Source organism: Crotalus tigris, unplaced genomic scaffold, assembly GCF_016545835.1.
Source record: "Crotalus tigris isolate CLP2741 ecotype Arizona unplaced genomic scaffold, ASM1654583v1 scf7180000018413.2111637, whole genome shotgun sequence".
NCBI classification, from domain to species: Eukaryota; Metazoa; Chordata; class Lepidosauria; order Squamata; family Viperidae; genus Crotalus; species Crotalus tigris.
The window spans coordinates 771,907-792,905 of NW_024096990.1; the positions used below are offsets into that span (position 1 = coordinate 771,907).

Consider the following 20,999-nt stretch of genomic DNA (forward strand, 5'->3'; position numbering starts at 1 on the left):
CCAAGGGTGCGTTATCAAGAGGCAACTGGACTTTCTTGTTGTTGTTTTTTTCTTTAAAGACATTTTGCTTCTCATCCAAGAAGTTCCTTCAGCTCTGAATGCTCGTAGCTGAAGAAGCTTCTTGGATGAGAAATGAAACGTCTTCAAAGAAAAACAAGAAAGTTCAGTTGTCTCTTGAAAAAGCACCTTTGGGACAACCGTGACCTGGATGACCGAGAATCTCCACAGACATGGCCATGAACTGTTTTTCATGGCCTCAGAAATGAGCACCGTGAATAACAGGTATCAATTGCAGCTCCCTAGACTTCATTTGAATACCAGGTAAAGCATCCCGATAGTAAAATCTGCTCAACACTGCAATACTGTTTCTAAATTGAGGTTTTTAAGGAGAGGTTGGGCAGTCATGTCTCATGGTGAGTGGAAATGCTTCTCTTGCATGAGGTAGAGAGTTGACTAGTGCAGGGCTTTTCAACCAGTGGTACAGGTACCACCTGTGGTACATTGGCACCTGGCAGGTGGTACGCAACCATCCTAGAAAAGTGGTAGCGGGGGAGGGGAATGGGCTGAACCGGTGGCAGCACCACACAAGCCTGAGTGAGAGATGGCTGGAGCTGCAGGGCTGTCAGGGCTCAGCGGAAGCGCCAGAATCAGCGCCAGGCTCCAGCTGGAAAGCAGCACTGATCCTGGTGCTTCTGTTGAGCCCTGAAGAAGCGCCAATCAGCTGGAATGTTGCAGCATCTCCAGGGTCTTGTGATTTACATTCAGATGCTTGGCAACTGATTCATATTTATGACGGTCACAGTGTCCCAGGGTCATGTGAAGGGACCAAAACCTGCTGCAACCACCCAGCAGACGGGGGGAATAAAAACCAAACACCCCCCCACCCCACTCCCACTGCCAATCCTCAACAGAAATGCTCACAACAATGGAAACCTCCGACAGGAGGAAGAGCGTCACCGGGCAGGCAGGCAGGTGTCTTGCTCGGCTGTGGCTTGGGGGGGGGCACTTTTTCCAGTGCCGTTGTAACTTTGAACAGTTACTAAGTGAACTGTTGTAAGTCGAGAACTACCTGCACTTTATCACTTTTTTCCTTTTTTGGGGGGGGGGGAATCATCAAGTTTTTGACAATTTGCTGGGTGACTGGTGGTATTCGGATATTGCCATATCCTAAAAGTGGTACAATGGGTGAAAAGCCCTGGACTAGTAGACCTTTGTGGTTCTTTCCAACTCGATAATTCCGTGGTTCTGTGAGAAGAGAGAGAAACTAGGAACCAGGAGGAAGGTTAAGCAAGAATTCCTACCAATGGGATTCCCCGATCACCAGAGTTTCTAATAGAAAACCAGCTTTGTAGCTGAGTGAGAATAAATTGGTTCAGCTGCCAAACACAGACAGCAAAATAGGATTGCAACAGTACAAAGCTCATTTGGAAGCTGAAGACTCCCCTTCCACCCCCTGTGCAGAGTAGCTTTTGTTTTGCTGCTTGGGTTCTCTGTTTTTTTTTTTCTTTCATTTCATCTTATTTTTAACATGAATCTCCCACCCTTTTATTCACAGTGGCTTTGAGTAGAAATGCCAAGGCCCTGAGCTTGCATTATTATTCTAGAGCCACTTTGATGAGAGATGGGTGGTGTAGAAATTTAATAAATACATACATAAATAACCTCTGCAGGCAAAGGCAAAATCAGCCAGTGAGCTATCGACATTGGTATAGATTCGGTGAAAGTCTCACCCAGGCAGGGTGACTTTATAACTTTACAATGAGTAGAGGACTCTGAGAAGAGCTCCCTTGCTTATGGACTAGCGGCTTAGGTGAGAAGGGGTGGGGGGGATGATATGGGGGGGGGTCTTCTAAAAGAGTGTTAAACTTTTAGCTTCCCTCCAATCTGGTCAAGAGACTAACTTATTTCAGCCCTGAGAGGATCGTTCCTTTTTTCCTTTAAAAAGTAAGGAGCTACAGTGCAGCTCTTTGGAAAAGCGGATTTGGGTGAGAATCATGGAATCGTAAGTTTGGAAGAAGACACTTAGGCCAGTGATGGCGAACCTTTTAGAGACTGAGTGCCCAAACTGCAACCCCAAACCCACTTATGCATCATCGAGTGCAGGGTGGGTGTGGCCCATTGGCTGGGTGTGGCCCATTGGGTGGGCATGGCCAATTGGGTGGGCATGGCTGCGGTGGTAACAGCAGACTGGGTGGGACTACAAAGTTCAATCAATCAATTTCAACTTTGCAAAATCTTTTTTTTTTCCGCGAGAAGTTGAAATTGATTGAATTTTTTTTTTTTTTTTTGCACACGGCAGCGGAGGCCTAACGCGAAAAGGTTTTATAAAACCCAGCTGAAGGCCTAGGACTGGGGCAACGGCACGCGTGCCCACAGAGAGGGCTCTGAGTGCCACCACTGGTACCCGTGCCATAGGTTCGCCACCACTGACTTAGGCTGTGACATCCAACTTGCAGCTTCGTGCAGGAATCGTTCTTGAAGAAACTCCCAACGGCAGAGACTTCTAAAGTTAGTTGGCCAAAAGGGGTTTTGCATGCTACTCCTAAAAGAATGAAATACTTATCAGCCTTTGGGCTTTTTTTCCTCACATTTCCAGGGTCTGGCCATTCACTGATGACCCCTGTGATGGAGTCAGAATGGTCTACCCCAGGGGTGACTAAGCTCGGCAAGTTTAAGACTTTTGGACTTCAACTCCCAGAATTCCTCAGCCAGCCATGCGGTTGAAGTCCACTGGTCTTAAACTTGCCAAGCATGGACACCCCTATACTGCCTTTAGTCAAGGGTCAACTTCTCATGCAGGAGAGAACCCATTTGCCAAGTGCCCGTTGTGAGGCACAACCCTTCAAAAATGCCCAGAGTTTTCTTTTTCATGTTGATAACCCTTAAATCTACAGCGGGATGCGTATTCCCCCCCCTTTCCTCCCTTTAGGGATGATTACTTTGCCTCTGACTCCATCTCAGAGCCTAGTGAGGTTGTTTACGGGTTCAGTGCTATGCTCTGCACATGCTTAAAAGTGACCTTTTTTTTTTTCACAGCCTCTGATGTTCTGTCACAAAATAAATCTGTCAACAAAACTGTGGGCAGACTTGAGCCACAAAAACTTAGTGTGACGATGAACTGGTTACATAGGTATAAAAAGAGGACCGTCTTAAGACTAATAAGAAGATTGCCTAACTTGCATTAGTAGCTTCCTGTTGACATATGGCTAGGAAGACAAGGGGTTGGGGATTGGGGAAGGGAGAGTTAATAATAATAATCAAGTTGGAAGGGACCTTGGAGGTCTTCTAGTCCAACCCCCTGCTCAGGCAGGAAACACTATACCATTTCAGACAAATGGCTGTCCAGTCTCTTCTTAAAAACTTACAGTGTTGGAGCATTCACTGCTGCTGGAGGCAGGTTGTTCCACTGGTTAATTGTTCTCACTGTCAGGAAATTTCTCCTTAGTTCCAGGTTGCTTCTCTCCTTGATGAGTTTCCATCTGTTGCTGCTTGTCCTGCCTTTTAAAATTAGGATTAGGCCACATTCAGGCAAGCTAAAGCATCGTTTAAAGGTTTAGGGCAGTGGTGGCGAACCTATGGCACGGGTGCCAGAGGCGGCACTCAGAGCCCTCTCTGTGGGCACGCACGCCGTCGCCCCAGTCCTAGGCCTTCAGCTGGGTTTTATATAACCTTTTCGCTTTAGGCCTCCGCTGCTGTGTGCAAAAAAAAAAAAAAGGTTCAATCAATCAGTCAATTTCAACTTCTCGCGGGGGAAAAAAAGATCTTGCAAAGTTGGAATTGATTGATTGAACTTTTTAGTCCCACCCAGTCTGCCGTTACCATTCAGCCACGCCCAGCCAATGGGCCACGCCCACCTGGCACCCGACGATACATAAGTGGGTTTTGGGTTGCAGTTTGGGCACTCGGTCTCCAAAAGGTTCGCCATTACTGGTTTTGGGGAAAGACTAAACCACATTGAATCTTGGAATCCTGCCCTTCTCAAAGGTGCTTTTTCAAAAGGCAACTGGACTTTGTTTTTTCTTGAAGATGTTTTGTTTCTCATCCAAGAAGCTTCCTCAGTTTTGAAGCTTCAGTTCAAAACAGAAGAAGCTTCTTGGATAAGAAGCGAAACATCTTCAAGGAAAAATAAGGTCCAGTTGCCTTTTGAAAAAGTATCTTTGGGACATCCGTGACCTGGATGGGTGAGAGTCTCCTTAGGCATCCCTGCCCTTCGTTTCGTCTCTGGCAGAGCCGCAAAGATGCGTCGGGAAACGGTCACACGCCTTTCACATTTAACCATGTGGTCAGAAGCTGACAAACGATGTCCATCTTAATTAAGAATCGTGGAAACAACGACTTTTCAACCACGCTTGGTGAAACCGGTGACTTTCAGCCGAGCCTCGTTAAGATTAATCACAATCTCAGTTTGGGTGGCACGCCGAATTGTGCTTAACGCTCAGTGGAAGCAGAAAATGGCATCAAGAGGAGCGAAGAAGCCTGCTATGGATCCGAAGCAAAAATTGAACAACGACCTTACCTGGAGCAGATCTTGACATCTTGACTTAGAGTGGGGGAGTGGGGAACTATGGCCCCGTGATGACCTGTGGACATCCATTCCCAGAATTCCCAAGCCAGCATGGAGTCCACAGGTCACAACAGGTCCATAGTTCCCCACTCCTGCCTTAGAATGAAATATATGGGGGAAACCCAAAGGTGCTCTTTCAAAAGGCAACTAACTGGACTTCCTTTGTTTTTCCTTGAAGATGTTTCACTGTGATCCCAGAAGCTTCTTCAGTTCTGAAGCTTGGAGAAGTGAAATGTCTTCCGAGAAAAAACAAGGTAAAGTCCATCTGCCTTTTGAAAGAGCACCTGTGGGTCAATCATGACCTGGATGACTTGAGACATAGACATATATAGACTTCTTCTTGTGCCATATCCGTTATCGGACGTTGGCGATCATGTTTTTATCAGCAGCCGCACGAAAAAGTGCTGCTGAGTTTTGTCCAAACCAGCCCCTTAGATTTTGAAGCCACAATGTTCTTCTTCTGCCTGGACCTTGTTTGCCTTCAATCTTTCCCTGGAGGATTAAATGGAATATGCCATATTTTTCTGGGTGTCGCATCACATGTCCGAAATATTCTAATTTTCGTTTTTTTAATTGTTTTGATGATTTCCCTTGGCTTTCCCAGGCGGCTTATCACCTCCTCATTTCTGATCTTGTCAACCCAGCTTATGCGTAACTGCCGCCTGTAAATCCACATTTCGAATGCTTCTAGTCTCTTCAGGTGGCCTTCTGTCAGAGACCAACTCTCTACTCCATAGAGCAGGATAGAAAAAATATAGCATCTGCCAAGCCTGATGTTCAGTCTTAGGCTTCTGTCGTGACTGCAGAAGACCTTTTTCATAGACATATATTGGGGAAATTACAAAAATCCCAAAGCGCTGAGCAGAATTTCTCAGCAAGCTTCCGTGCGCTCCTAGTTTGCCACTTAGCGAGGCGTGAATTTTGAAGTTTGGGCCTGGCTCCTTAGGTGAAATCCAGGAGCACTTTTAAGGAGGGCCAGATGTTTCAACACCTGGAGCAAAACTTAAGGAACTTGTGCACCGGTTTAAATGAGAGGTGCAGTCATGGTAAGTCCTTGTGGACTGTATTGGAAAAAACTCATTTCTCCTTATAGGCAAGGGAAGACACAAAGATTCTGTACTTTGTCCCCCCCCCCCTTCCGCCTCTTTTCAAACTTGTCCTGCCATGCTGCCCCCCCCCAACATTTTCTCTGCCTCCCCCCCCCTTTCCCTCTCTTGCCCACCCTGCTCCTTGGTCCCCTGGGAGCGCACTCTAATAATGTATTTGATCGACTGGCGGCCGCGGACAAGCGATTATTGTCTTGTAGGGAGTCAAAAGTATTGATCGGGGGAGAAATATGAGCAGCGCGATGGAGCCGGCGCGTCACATACAATAACCACAGCCCCGGGGGAGCGCCCGCGACACCGGCCGTCTCCTCTCATTACCGCCTGCCTCAGCCAGCAATGGGAACAGGGAGACGGGCTGGGCAGGGTGCCTGCCTCTTGGACCTTACTACTGACCTGTAGGCCTATTGCTATTCTAGCCACAGGTTCCTCATATACAGCACTGGGGAGGGCGGGGAGGAAACATGGCCAGTTGTTTAATGAATCCCCCCCCCTTTCGCCCAAGACACAGCTCTGCTCTATGCCTCACACAGCGCTTCCAACCTGTAGCTAAGTCACCAGTCAAACACCGAACAGAAAGACATATTTTGAGCGGCCAGCAGTTCCGAATAGTGAAGGGAAGATCCGGGGAGACGCACACGGAGAAGGCGTCACCGCAAGGCCGATGAAGCCAAACCGTAGATCAGAGGAAGACGCGGCTGAGATCACTTTCCCAAACCGCTCCGTGTCTAATTCCCTTGCTCTGTAACTTGGATAGTCAACTCAAGCAGCTTTCTGTGCACTTTAGGGATGTTGGGTCATTGCACAAGAGTCCCAAAAACTTTGGCTGAGATTTATTTTTAGTCTGCCGCTAGAAAAGCAGCAAGGCTGATTTTGGCATGGGGTCTGTCTTCACAGCAAAGTTTTAAAATAAGCGTTGGAAGAGTTCAACTATTAGATCCTAGATTGCTCTCTCAAAATAGAGCTAGGTGGCCATCAGTGGCTTATACTGCAATCCTAGACATCTGATTAAGACATTAATCTTAGAAGGATTTGTTTCCAGGTAAGTATTTTAAAATTGGACTGCTACAGCCAAAATTGGTTTGGTTTGGTTTGGTTTGGTTTGGTTTGGTTTGGCTTTCTTTCTTTCTTTCTTTCTTTCTTTCTTTCTTTCTTTCTTTCTTTCTTTCTTTCTTTCTTTCTTTCTTTCTTTCTTTCTCTCTCTCTCTCTCTCTTTTCTTTTCTTTTCTTTTTTCCCTCCCTCCCTCCCTTCCTTCCTTCCTTCCTTCCTTCCTTCCTTCCTTCCTTCCTTCCTTCCTTCCTTCCTTCCTGTCTTTCTGTTTTTCTCCTGTAGAGATCAGCAGCGACCAATTTTACAGGCCTACAAGGACCAGAGACATTTTTGAAGAATGATATAATTCCAATTTCACAGATAGTGGACTGGGGTGATTAAACTGAAATATATAAACATAGGAAGCTATCTCATGAGAAGACCAATAAGAGTTCCTTCCCAAGTTTGCAAGCTTTAAATCTTTAAACAGGAAGACGTGGGCATTGGGAGATGGGACCACGCATTGTTTTCCTCGGGACAACATATGTTTTATGCAAGATGGATTATTACTGATTCGGTAGCTTGGTCAATTTCCCTGTTACTGAGTTAAACTGCTCTCCATCCACTCTTGAGTCAGCAGAAAATTATAGCATAATACAATTTGAGGTTTCCATTGCAGATCCCCATCCTGCATCTGTCGCCTCTGTAGCCAGGCACATCAGTCACTTGGCTTCCTTTCAGGTTAATGGGACATAAAGCCTCACAGATTTCAGACACCTTGAGGCTGCCCTTGACTAATGTTGGAAGAGAAGAAAAACAACACTGCTACTGCTAAGGACAACTTAAAACTGGGTTGGGGACAACAGCATGGCAACATCACAGGGACACAGCAGGAAAGATGTTGCCAGGTGTGAGTGTGGTTAAAAGTCCCTTCGTCTGAATGCTGTGGGCATAGAAAGCAGATCTGCCTGGATGTGAGCAGCTGTGCTTGTGAGCCCCCAGTTGCCAACTTCAGTAGAAAATTCAGCTTTGTATAAATCCACTACTATATGTGCCAGACTGAGATGTGACAATGGGTGTGCACAAGCTAGTGGACTTGGCCTTGTGGTGCCCTTCAGATGCACCTCTGAATTGTCCCAAAGGTGCTTTTTCAAACGGCAACTGGATTTCTTTGTGTGTTTTTTTTCCCTTGAAGATGTTTCGCTTCTCATCCAAGCAGCTTTTTCAGAGAATTGAAGAAGCTTCTTGGATGAACAGTGAAATGTCTTCAAGGAATAAAAAAAAACAAAAAACAAAGAAATCCAGTCACCATTTGAAAAAACATCTTTGGGACAACCATGAAAACCTCCATAGATACCCTCTGAATTGGGTTACATCTGCAATGTGGTTGTTTCCCAGGTAGGCTTTTTGTGCTTTTTGTGGGTTCCTTCTGAACAGGACAACCGAATGCTCCCAACTAAAAACATGTCTGTTCCTACATGTAGTAGAGGGAGATCAGGAGTAAAAATTAGTGAATACCATGTCTGATGTTGAGACTAGACATAATGATACGTCTGCTGCTACTAGCATGGTGTTGCTGTCTCTTGATTGTGGTGGATTATTTGGCCACAGGTGAGTTGGAGAATTTGTGGCGTTCTGCTTCCCCCAAGTGTTGAGTGGACAAAAACGCAAGTCTAATCGCTAACATACAGCTGTTCTCAGTGGCCGTCTTACAGATGGTAAAGACTGGGCCGACTTAGCGGAACTTCACTCCAAACCATGTTTTAGATACTGGAGATCAACCCGAACGTGTATGAAGTAATAAAATGTTCCACGGACCACGAACAGAGAGCTTTTCTCCAGCCCAGCTAGATTCTTCCAACTTGATCTTTCAGATTTCCTGCGCTGAAATTGCCCCAGATACAAAGATAGGTGAACCATTCTCTTCTATGTACTATAAATATTTTAGATCTAACAGAGCTGGATCCATTTTGGGTCCTATGCTATGAGTTGTGTGGTTCCCTGCAAGGAAGATATTCATGAGCAGGTTTCTGTATAAGTGATGGGGATGGAGTTACTAGGACTGCTAATACAGAGTCTGAGGCGACAGTGGTTGGGTTCATGCACCATGCTAAGTCGTGAGGGTTGTTGAATAAGCCACAGTGACTGGACCCACGTAAGCCGAGCCATAAAACTGATTTATATACTACACCAGCTGGGTTTGCACAGCACACTAAGCCAGGGTCAAACAGATCAAGGTGTGCGTGCTAGGCTAGGCCAGGAGCAGGCAACCTCGGCTCTTTTATGACTCGTGGACTACAACTCCCAGAATTCCTGAGCCAGCCATGCTGAGGGGAAAGGGAGAGGTTTCCATGCTGAGCCATGCTGGCTCAGGAATTCTGGGAGTTGAAGTCCACGAATCATGAGGGGTCCATAGTTCCCCCATGCTGGCTCAGGAATTCTGGGAGTTGAAGTCCACGAGTCATAAAAGAGCCAAGGTTGCCTACCCCTGGTCTAGGTTATTGGGACCACCATTTCCACTGCTAAGAAAGTGGGTTGTTAAGCGAGTTGTTCCTGATTTGGCAACCTTTTTTTTGGCACACACACAAAAAGATCATGTCATTAAGCGAACACGCCTTCCCCCGTTGACTTTGCTTCTCAGAAGCCCTCTTGGAAGGTGAACGCATGCTGCAATTGTCATAAATACATGTCCGTTGCCAGGGGCCTGAATTTTGATCATGGGGATGCCACAGTGGTTATGAGTCCAAGGACTTGTTGTAACTTCAGATGGTTGCTAAATGAATGCTTGTAAGTTGAGGACTACCTATTGTTCACAACATGCTAAGAGCATTCACTGAACCGTGAAATGCCCAACCACATTTTAGCCTTCTATAGAACCTGGGTGATGCCGATCCTTTGAACTCAACTAACTGAGCTTTGGACACAGCAGACGGAATCATGAGCACCTGTGGGTACCATAGCAATTACACACGTATATATATATATATATATACGTATGTATGTATGTATATGTGTGGCAGTCCTTGCAGTGTTCTTTGCTCCCCCCCTACACACACACACACACACACACACACACACACACCCTGCCATGTCTTCTTCCTCCCAGCTGCTTCCTGCCACATTCACTGTTCTTGCTTCTCAAGTGCCCGGGGACTCCCCAGACCTGCCCCTAGCTTTAGAGGCCCTTCCTTCTCCTGCCACCTGCTTTTTCCTCTCTGGAACAAGTATCCTCCGTCACTGGCAGGCAGGGCCCTTTGGGGCTGTCTCTTCCACATCCGAAGAATTATCGCCATGGTGAACTTGGGCCTGTGGGCAACAGGTAAGCGATAAGGGGTGGTACTGCAACTTGGAGGCATCTCCATCCTCTCCCTCCCTCCCTCCTTCCCCTCTCACTCATGCATTGCCAGCTTCTTCTGGAGATTTCTTTGATGCCAATAAAAAGCTGAATATAGGATGGGCTGGCGAAAGGCAGGGGTGTGTTATAGGACCAAAGCAGTGTTGCCTATTCTGGCTGCTCCTCCTCCCACTGTGTCCAAAGCTCAGGGCCCCCTTAGTTGAGTTCAAAGGATCGGCACGACACAGGATCTGTGTAACGTGTATATATATCGGCTAAAATGTGGTTGGGCTCGTGATTGCTCTGTCTTAAGCTTCAAGGCTCATTGAAACAAACCCCGATCTACAGACAAATAAATAAGGGAGCGCCCCCGGCAAATTTTGACTGGCTCCCATCCTGAAGGGAGAGAGGGGAGAATGCTAGTCAACTTAAGATCGTGGGGAGGGGAGGGGTGGGAACAGGGATAGGAAGTGGATCTTAAGGGAAATTGCACCACGCAGTAATGCCTTCGGAGGAGAGGACTTGGGAAGAATGGAGCAACTTTACCCTCAAGATCCGCTAGAGATAAAGCCAAGAGGAAAGCTTACCCACATAGCAGAGGGCGAGCTGTATCTACTGGATTCCTATTGAAATCCACTGGATCTCTGGTTGGAAAAGGGTAGTCCAATGAGGAGCACTGCCAAAGGGTTTGACCAGTTTGTAAACCAGCTGCCGTCCCTGTGCTTTAAAGAGCGTTCGTTTCCGTACACAATCATGGTTCCTTTCCTTGCTGTGAAGTTTTGCTGATCTCTGCAGATGTCGAAGTTTGTTAAAGGCATATCGATGCAAGTCAGATGTTGGTCTTCAGGCAAGCTGCCTCGTACGAAAACCGTGTGTGGTGTTTTGCAGAGCAATCAGCCTGCTAAGCAGAAGGCAGAGTTTGCCGTTTGGAAGATAAATCATTTTAGTAGGCTTTTCCTGGTGCGCAATGTATATTTGGGGAGGCAGGCAAAGAGTGGAGTTTTTTTGGGAAAGTAGATGAGACCTACCTCCTTTTTCCACAGGCCACTCCAGGGTGTTTATTCCCAGCTTTTTCTGTTAATTGGGCAGCGATAGAAAGCAAGGCAGGGGAACTAGGACGGGCAGTGAAGAGGAAGGGAAGGAGGAGCTGTGCCCGGAGCTGTCAAGGCGGTGGGGGGGGGCTGGTTTTGGGGCTTCTGTTTTTAGTTTGAGTTTCAGTAAATTGCAGGCTTTTTTTAAACTATCTAAAAATGTGAAAGGGAAGCAGAAGTGAAAGCCGACAAAGAGTGGCCAGCAGTTTGGAGGGGGGGGGCAGGAATAACAAACTGGCCAGCACTTCCTGTATTTTCTGAAAACTCCCCCCCCCTTAAAAAGAAAAACCCACCAGATTACAGGTTTTCCAACGTATGGTGTATTCCACCAAGAATAATCCGAACCCAGTCGACACAATACTAAATGTCTCCAGGAACTCTGGACGTCATCACAGAAGTTGCCACTCTCTTTTCCCCCCTCTGCTCGTGATTTGGGACACCCGCTTGATTTTCAGACATCTGAAACAGTGGAAGCTTTTTCCCCATCTGGACATTTTTAAAGAATGGAGGAAATTTCACTTGGTCGATGCTTGTCGATGCCTGTCGATGCCCGACCGGTTGCTGCCAAAGGCTCAGGAGCAGAGCAGAAACGACGTAGTAAAAGCAGCCGATCCGAATTAGAGAGAGTCCTGGATTTAACAGTTGAGGCCAAAACTTCTGTTGTTAAGGGAGACATTTGTTAAATGGCTTTTGCCCCGTTTTACGACCTTCCTTGCCACAGTTGTAAAGCGAATCACTGCAGGTGTTAAGTTAGTAACAAGTTATTCAACACGTTAGTGTTGAATCTGGCCTCTCCCCATTGACTTTGCTTGTCAGAAGTTCACAAAAGGTAATCATAGAACGCCAGGACACTGCAACGGTCGTAAATACGAACAAGTTTTGATCACGTGACTGTGGTGATGCTGCAATTGTCGTAAGTGTGACAAATGGCCGTAAGTCACTTTTTTTGGTGCCGTTGTAACTTTGAACTGTTATAAGTCAAGGACCACCTATACTTCTGAACCCTAAACCTACCATTTGCTTATTTAAATGATGTGGGGTCCTTCTTTAGCGGAAAGATCCTCACAAGGTGGCTTACAACACATGAAAATGCAAATCATGCTCATAGTGAAGGGATAAAAGTGTGAGAAATAATAACATAGGAAGGAAATCCACAATCTGGGCAACCATAGCACAAAAAAAAAATGACATTCATTTTTAACTAAAAGCAATGGCTGCTGACCTTCCTCAATCCAATCAACATCCTTCTAATGAAACAATGAGCTGTTTTGTGTGTTGTTGTTTTTTAATCCAGAAAGACCGAGGTTGAACTATGCTATGGGAATTCCAGAATGCAAGGGGAAAACATACAGCCGGCGTTAACTTTTGCTGCATTTCTGTTTTTTTTAAATTTAGTACATTGACTTTTAATAGTGCTGTATTGCAGACTCCAGTGAAAAATGAACAAAAGATTCAGGCGCATCCTAAATGCAGCATTCTAATACTGAGCCATAGTTAACAGAATAACATCATTTGAAGGTGCTTTCGACACGAATAAAGAATCTGCACTGTTAGGTCCTGCTGAAAGAGCAGGGAGCAGCTGTAGCAGAATAAAAGAATAAGAGAGTTGGAAGGGACCTTGGAGGTCTTCTAGCCCACCCCTCTGCTCAAGCAGGAGACCCTATACCATTTCAGGCAAATCTTTGTCCAATCTCTTCTTTAAAAAACCTCCATTGTTGGAGCGCTTCTGAAGGCAGGTTGTTCCACTGATTAATTGTTCTCACTGTCAGGAAATTCGTCCTTAATTCTAGGTTGCTTCTCTCCTTGATTAGTGTCCATCCATGGCTTCTTGTCCTGTCTTCAGGTTTTTTGGAGAACAGGTTGACCCCCTGTTCTTTGGGGCAGCCCCTGCGATATTGGGACACTGCTATCAGTGTTCTCCAATCAAGAATCAAGAATTAGTTCTCCATTAGTTTTCTACGTATCAAGAAAAGCTTCCGCCTGTTGAATAGCTACATGTTTCAGAAATTTTGTTAGAGACAAATGAACAAACACACGGTTCCAGATGAAAATTTGCTTAAGAAAATCCACTGCTGGGCGCTTTTGTCCCAAATGATCCTGAGAGTCACGCTTGGATTTCTTTCAGCTCTGAAAAAAATTAATAGTCGAGGGCACTGCCGATGAAAAGAGGAATTTAACTTGAAAACAGGCTCCATTCTATTTTGACTGTGCACTAAACAATATTCACACCTAAGCGGTATTTTCATCTCTCTCATAAAAACCTCCCGTTCAGCTTTTATTCAGTCTCAAAATCCAATCTGATTCTTATGTGCATAAAGCCTCTCCATTATCTTTGATCACAGATTATAGATTGTCATTTCTGGGGTTTTTTCTTTTTCACCAGCTGTTATCGTACCTATGATCGCTCCCGTATTACAAAACGCTTGCAGCAATAAATGCCAGCTGTGCAGATTGTGGTGGATATATGAGAATGCCATTTGCCCAGCGTTACGTACACTGTGTCTTTTGTGTGGGCTTGAGAGAAGGAAACTGGGTATGAACTTTCACCTTCACTAGAGCAGGAAAAAGGCCCTCGGTTTGCTACCTCTCCGTTGGTGTCAGTGAAAAAGATAGCAGACATAATTCCTTGTGTTGCTGAAGTTCATTTACTAGGGCAGGGGTGTCAAACTCAATTTCATTGAGGGTCACATCAGCATTGCGGTTGCCCTCGGGGGGGGGGATGTGTGTGGCCAGGGTGGGTGTGGCCTACTGGGTGGGCGTGGATGGAGTGGGTGTGGCCTACTGGGTGGGCATGGCCAGCTCTACATCGTTCACGTCAAGGGTGCCTGTGGGAGCCTGGGCAGGAGTGGGACAGATCTGAGGGTCTCTGGCAGAAGGGGGGGGACCGGGGCAAGCGCCAAGGCATGGTCCATTTCTTCATTCCTCACAAAGGGTGACACTGCCCCAGCATGCACCCAGGGGGCGGGGCCGACACGGCAGGGGCTGGTTCCTCGCTGTTTCCAGACAGCCTTGTGGAGCTAAGACTGAATGCGTTTCAGCAGAGATGGTCACCACAAAATTCTACATTGGCTCCCGGCTGGCCTGGGCCAGAGCCAAGGCAGCGGGGGCCGTTCCCTCACTGTTTCCAGGATGGCTTCACGGGCCACATGAAACCACTTCGCGGGCCGCATCCGGCCCCCGGCCCTTGTGTTTGACATATCTGTACTAGGGGGATTCATTTCTCCCAATGGCCAACTCTAATTTAGTCAGAATGGCATCAACTTTGCGCAAAAAAAAGATATATATCAAAAAGCTTTGGGAACTACGGTGCCAGATTGGCCGGATTACATTAAAAAAATGGGGTCACCTGGGGAATCGAGGTAGGATTTTGATAGGGCAGTGTTTCCCAAACTTGACAATTTTAAGGCATGTGGACTTCAACTCCCAGAATTCCACAGCCAGCATTGCTGGCTGTCGAATTCTGGGAGTTGAAGTCCACATGCCTTAAAATTGTCAAGTTTGGGAAACACTGTGATAGGGAGAAGAGCAGAAATGTCCCACATATCAGCTGCTAGCTTTCCGAAGAGAAGTGAAATGGAAAACCAGACTGGAAAAGGAACAAATCTGAATATCTTAGAATACAGGTAGTCCTTAACTTAACGGCCACGATGGTGCCCAAAATGTCCATTGTTAAGCAAGACCGTTCTTAAGTGAGCTTTGCCCCGTTTTACGACCTTTCTGGCCACCGTTGTTAAGTGAATCGGTGCAGCTGTTAAGGTATAGTAAGAAGGTTGTTAAGTAAATCGGGCTTTCTCATTGACTTCGTCAGAAAGTCACAAAAGGGGATCACATGACCCCGGGACCCTGGGACTGTCATAAGTATGAGTCGGTTGCCAAGCGCCTGAATTTCGATCATGTGACCACGGGGACGCTATGACAGCCGTAAGCGTGAAAAATGGTCATAAATGACTTTTTCCGGCGCCGCTGTAGTTTGAGCAGTCACTAAAAGAACTGTTGTAAAGCGAAGACTACCTGTACTCAGGGCGGAGTGGGCTCCGGATAAGAATAGCTTTATCTAACAACCTTTCGTCACAAAGCTCAACCTTTAGCTGCAAGTTATGAAAATATTTTGCTTTTTTTTTTTTTTTTGGCATGGTATAACCTAAAAACTAGTACCGGTAGAGGGTGGGGGGGGGCGGGGTGGAGAGGAGGAATGGCATGGTCTCCTAAAGATGCCTTTTTGGTACGAAGTAGATGGAAGAAATGTAATGGGAGAGGCTGAAAAGAATTGGTTCGTTCTTTCCTGCTGTGTTTTTAATAGGTGCATGTTTGGCTAAATCGGTTGGACTTACCGTTCTCATTATATGAAGGTAAAATCAGGTGTGACACTGGTTGAGCTCCTGCTCTGATGTCCAATTTTTTAAAAAGTGATAGCTGTCAGTGTTTGCTTATGGACCAAGTGGGATTCTGACTGACGTTGAATGAAGGGCAAAACACAGAGAAGCATTTATCACACTGAACAAGTGACCTTCCTTCCTTCCTTCCTTCCTTCCTTCCTTCCTTCCTTCCTTCCTTCCTTCCTTCCTTCCTCCCTCCCTCCCTCCCTCCCTCCCTCCTTCCCTTCTTCCTTCCACACTCCCTCTCCTTCCCTTCCTCCATTCCTCCCTCACTATCCTTCTTCCCTCCCTCCCTCCTTCCCTTCGTCCCTCACTATCCTTCCTTCCCTCGCTTCCTCCTTCCTTCCTCCCTCGCTCCTTCCCTCCCTCCTTCCCTTCTTCCTTCCTCACTCCCTCTCTCCTTCCCTTCGTCCCTCACTATCCTTCCTTCCCTCGCTTCCTCCTTCCTTCCTTCCTCGCTCCTTCCCTCCCTCCTTCCCTTCTTCTTTCCTCACTCCCTCTCTCCTTCCTTTCTTCCCTCACTATCCTTCCTTCCCTCGCTTCCTCTTCCCTCCCTCCCTCGCTCCTTCCCCTCCCTCCATCCTTCCCTTCTTCCTCCCTCCCTCGCTCCTTCCCTTCCCTCTCTCGCTCCTTCCCTTATTCCTTCCTCACTCCCTCTCTCCTTCCCTTCCTCCGTTCCTCCCTAACTATCCTTCTTCCCTCCCTTCCTCCCTCCCTCCTTCACTATCCTTCCTTCCCTCGCTTCCTTCCCTCCTTCCTCCCTAGCTCCTTCCCTCCTTCCCTCCCTCCCTCCCTTCTCCATAGCGCTAAGTTTAAAAAAGTGGTTATGAACCTATGAAATGGTAGAACATCTTTGATGGAAAGAGTGAATTATCTTGGCTGATGATGACGTCACAATACTAACCTGTAGATTCTTTTGCCTCTAATGGATCTTGGTGGATTCTACTGGTAGAACGGTGTCCTTTTCCAATCCTACTCTATTACAATGCATAGCTGAGATTAGGCTACAGCGGGTTATTTTGCACGCAGTGTATTAATATCTAAAAGTGAAGAACGGCCAAGAAATCCAAGTTGCTGGATAAGCAGAGTTGGCCACCTCCAGCATCTGCTGCCAGAGACCATCGTCTTACTTTATCGGATGAAAGGATCGGCAGTAGGAATAATGTCAACAACCAGCTAGCATAATTCCTTGAAGGGGAATCCCTGAAGTCCACGACAGGGGCTTTTATCTCTACCCACTGAGACGAGCAAACTTGGTGTAAAAAGAGGCTTATTTGGTACAAATTCCCTGCCTGAGAAGGGGAATAAACCTGGTTCTCAACTATGGAAGCAACCTGTCAGGTTAGTTTTCTCAACATAGAGTATAATGGGAGAAGATGTTTTAGAACAAGGATCTCCAAACTCGGCAACTGTAAGACAAGTGGACTTCAACTCTCAGAATTCCTCAGCCAGCTTCTGAGAGTTGAAGTCCACAAGTCTTACAGTTGCCGAGTTTGGAGACCGCTGCTCTGGAAAAAACAAAGATATATCAGGGCCAAAGTTCTCTGGATTAAGAAACCAGATATCTCACGGAAAAACACCAAGTAAAACTTGAAGCAATAGCCTCATTCTTGTGTTTCCTCTCCATCAATAATCTTGGTGCCATTTGACAAAGCTAATAGGCAGTGACATAACTTGCCTTCTCCGGGGCTGTCTTAATCCTCTGTTAAAGTCAGTGGTTGTGACCCTTATCGCACAACCCCAGGTTCCTGAAAACAGAAGTTGTCCTAGGAAGATAGCAGGCAGTGCTTTCTAGAATAGAATGTGCCCACTTAGTCCTGATATATGGAGAGGGTCTGTTTGAGGGGTTCCCCTTCTTTACAAAATCTGTGGGGTGTGAACCAGAGAACAAGCCTTCCAGTGTTAAGGGTACTCTCCTGCCAAAGCTGTGGATGCTCCCAGTCCCTGCTTGCATGTCACAAGCAACTGAGAATTATTTGGTTTGAGCATCTTTTGATTTAGGTGACTTCGGAAGCCACCGGATGTTATTTTATTTATGGAAGTTTTGTATATTTTATTGCATTGTTATCTGCCCACCATGGAGGAGATATTTAGATATTGAATGAATAAGTAAGTAAGTAAGTAAGTAAAAGGAAGGAAGGAAGGAAGGAAGGAAGGAAGGAAGGAAGGAAGGAAGGAAAGAAAGGTGTGAAGGAAGGAGGGAAGGAGGGAGGGAAAGAAAAAGAAAAATGAAAGAAAAAGAAAGAAAGAAAGAAAGAAAGAAAGAAAGAAAGAAAGAAAGAACTGTGTGAAGGAAGAAGGGAAGGAAGGAAGAAAAAGAAAAGAGGGAAGGAGGGAGGGAAGGAAGAAAGAAAGAAAGAAAGAAAGAAAGAAAGAAAGAAAGAAAGAAAGAAAGAAAGAAAGAAAGGTGGGAGGGAAGGAAGGAAGGAAGAAAAAAAGAAAGAAAAGAAAGAAAGAAAGAAAAAGAAAGAAAGAAAGAAAGAAAGAAAGAAAGAAAGAAAGAAAGAAAGAAAGAAAGAGAAAGAAAGAAAGATTAACAAATTCTTCACAAAGTTACAGGTACCCTAAGTGATCTGCAATAATTTAGATAATTGCTGCATGACAACAAAATCTATGGTGGGCTTCCAAATTTCTGTTGAGCCCTTGCAAAATAAACCTTCATTTCTGTTTGTTCCTTTTTCCTATTTATCCATCCATTCATTTGCCCAAATGTTTTAGAACATTTAATCTTTTAAATATCTGTTGCAACAGGCTCAGCAAAAGGTTGGGGTTTAGGTGAGGGTCTCCTTTGTTCCAAGCAGGAATATACAGTGTAGCCTAGATCTCTCAGGGATTTTTTCCAGCTGCTTTGCTGAATTACAGTTTTCATTAAAAGAAAACCAAGATTAAACCATTTTATTTCTCGGAGGAGATTTAGAAAAAAAATATGCAGGCAATAATCTTCCTACTTTTTTTTTTTTAATATAGCTACCCATCTCACACCAGTGACTCTAGGCAGCTTACAAAGATTAAAACACTGAGAACTCAAACAATAGTTTGGGAAGTTTCAAAGTTATGGGATGTTAGAATAATTTGACATATGAGGCATTTATTTTCGGATTTTATACGGTTTGAATTCTGCAGTGTCACATTAAAATGCACAAATGGGAGAACCTGACGTTCTGTTTCATTTCTTTCTTTTTAAATGCATCAGTGTTGGCTTCTCTCCATTTCTTAGTTTTCCATTTGTTGGTTTGATGCGAGTCCTGTTACATAGATTTGGCACACAATACAGGCATGGTGGTGCAGTGGTTAGAATGCAGTATTACAGGCTGACTCTGCCCACTGACAGCAGCTCGATCCTGACCGGCTCAGGGTCGACTCAGCCTTCCATCCTTCCGAGGTTGGTAAAATGAGGACCCAGATTGTTGGGGGGCAATTTGCTGACTCTGTAAACCACTTAGAGAAGGATGCAAAGCACTATGGGTCAGTACAGGTAACCCTTGACTTACGACCCCAAAATTTCTGTTGCTAAGTGAGATTACTTGTTAAGTAAATTTTGCCCCATTTCACGACCTTTCTTGCCACTGTTGTTAAGTGAATCGCTCCAGTTGTTAAGTTAGTCACAGAGTTGTTCAGTGACTCTGGCTTCCCCATTGACTTTGCTTGTCACAAGGTCACAACAGGGGATCACATAACCCTGGGACATGGCAACGGTCGTAAATACGAGTCAGTTGCCAAGCCTCTGAATTTTGATCACGTGACTGTGGGGATGCTGCAATGGCCACAAGTGTGAAAAGTGGTTATAAATCTCTTTTTTCCAGTCCCATTGTAGCTAAATGACCGGTCACTAAATGAACTGTTGTAAGTCGAAGACTACCTGTAGATAGGTCTCTGTTGGCACTGCCTTTATAGTCTGGTTCAGGGGTAGGCAACCTTGGCTCTTTTATGACTGATGAACTTCAACTCCCAGAATTCCTGAGCCAGCCATGCTGAGGGGAAAGGGAGAGGTTTCCAAGCTGAGCCGTGCTGGCTCAGGAATTCTGGGAGTTGAAGTCCATGAGTCATGAAGGGGCCATAGTTCCCCCATGCTGGCTCAGGAATTCTGGGAGTTGAGGTCCACGAGTCATAAAAGAGCCAAGGTTGCCTACCCCTGAGCTAGTCCATTGGTCTATTGCTCTCACCATTAGGAAAGCAACCTAGCACTGAGGAGAAATTTCCTGACAGAACAGTTAAGCAGTGGGACAACTTGCCTCCAAAAGTTGTGGGTGCTCCATCACTGGAGGCTTTTAAGAAGAGACTGGACAGCCACTTGTCTGGAACGGTATAGAGCAGGGGTAGGCCACCTTGGCTCTTTTATGACTCGTGGACTTCAATTCCCAGAATTCCTGAGCCATGCTGGGAGCATGGTTGCCATGCTGGCTCAGGAATTCTGGGAATTGAAGTCCACGAGTCATAAAAGAGCCAAGGTTGCCTAACCCTGGTCTGGTTCAACACTCATCTGCGTTGTCCTTTCCATTTTTTGTCCCTTCCGTTTTTTCTCACAGAAGTAAGAATGTCTAAGCCCTTGGAACTGGAAAAGATGCGCCTGGAGCTGCAAGAAGACCACACAGGTAAGTTGATTTGATGGGAAGGCTAAGAATGTATCTTGCAGAGCCTGGTTGAAATGAGAACGGACCTCTCCCTTCAGTTGCTGCAGCGGTGGCCTCTTTGAAGCTCATTTATTTTCTTTCTCCTTTTAAATTTAAGAAGGTATTAAAAATACAGCATGCAAGTGAACGAATAGATAAAGAAAATTCCTGGAGGGTCACACTCCCGTCTTCTGTGGGAGAACCTTAATAGAAAAGTCACTCTTGAACCAAGAAATTGGCTTTTTTTATATATATACATAATTTTTTCCCAGTCATCTTCAAGATATAAAGGAGCCATCAGGCCTAATAAATAGTGTTAATATACTCCTGAGACAACTCAGTGCTACAGTATTGCATTAGCCAGGTTTGGCCATGAATCAGAATTTGTATCCAAAGCAGTGGACGAAGGGGAACAAGAGAAAGCAATGAAGAATGGGAGGAGGACTCTTCCTGCGCACTGAAAACCAAAGCAGTGGGGGAAAAAAAAGCTATTAAGAGTTACTATTCTGGGAAAGATAAGGAACTAAGCAAAGGAGAATGGACCAAGTAGAAGCAACAGGCAATGTTTAGTATAAAATATTGTTATTCCGAAGAAAGGGCAAGCAAAGAACATGCTGGCTTGATAACGTCAAACCTGGTGCAAAGTTGAACCTCCAACAATTGAAAGAAGCTATTCTTTTTTTTTTTATTGAAAATTTTTAAAATTTTTACAAGAAAAAAAAACAACCCTCCCCAACCCACCCCAACCCTCCCACTCCCTCCCTCAGGCTTCCCAGAGCTGAATATAGGCTTAATTAAAGTTTCTTGAATTCTTAAAAAAAAAAGTATAAACCATAGATAAGTCTAGATACATTACTTAAACAACTAATAAAATAATTAACAACAATATAT

General features: G+C 45.5%; 1 protein-coding gene across 11 annotated transcripts in view; it reads left to right on the plus strand.

Moving 5' to 3' along the window:
- Nucleotides 1–20,999, plus strand: part of POU2F2 (POU class 2 homeobox 2) — a 136,957-nt gene that overhangs the window by 88,091 nt on the left and 27,867 nt on the right. For 7 of the 11 annotated variants that reach the window (XM_039352160.1, XM_039352157.1, XM_039352154.1 and 4 more), the window contains one exon: nucleotides 20,025–20,090. In XM_039352160.1, the coding sequence (XP_039208094.1) occupies nucleotides 20,025–20,090 (66 nt within the window). Of the gene's footprint in view, nucleotides 1–9,087; nucleotides 10,017–20,024; nucleotides 20,091–20,999 lie in introns of those variants that run through there. The other 4 variants (XM_039352153.1, XM_039352155.1, XM_039352162.1 and 1 more) reach the window with 3 other exon arrangements.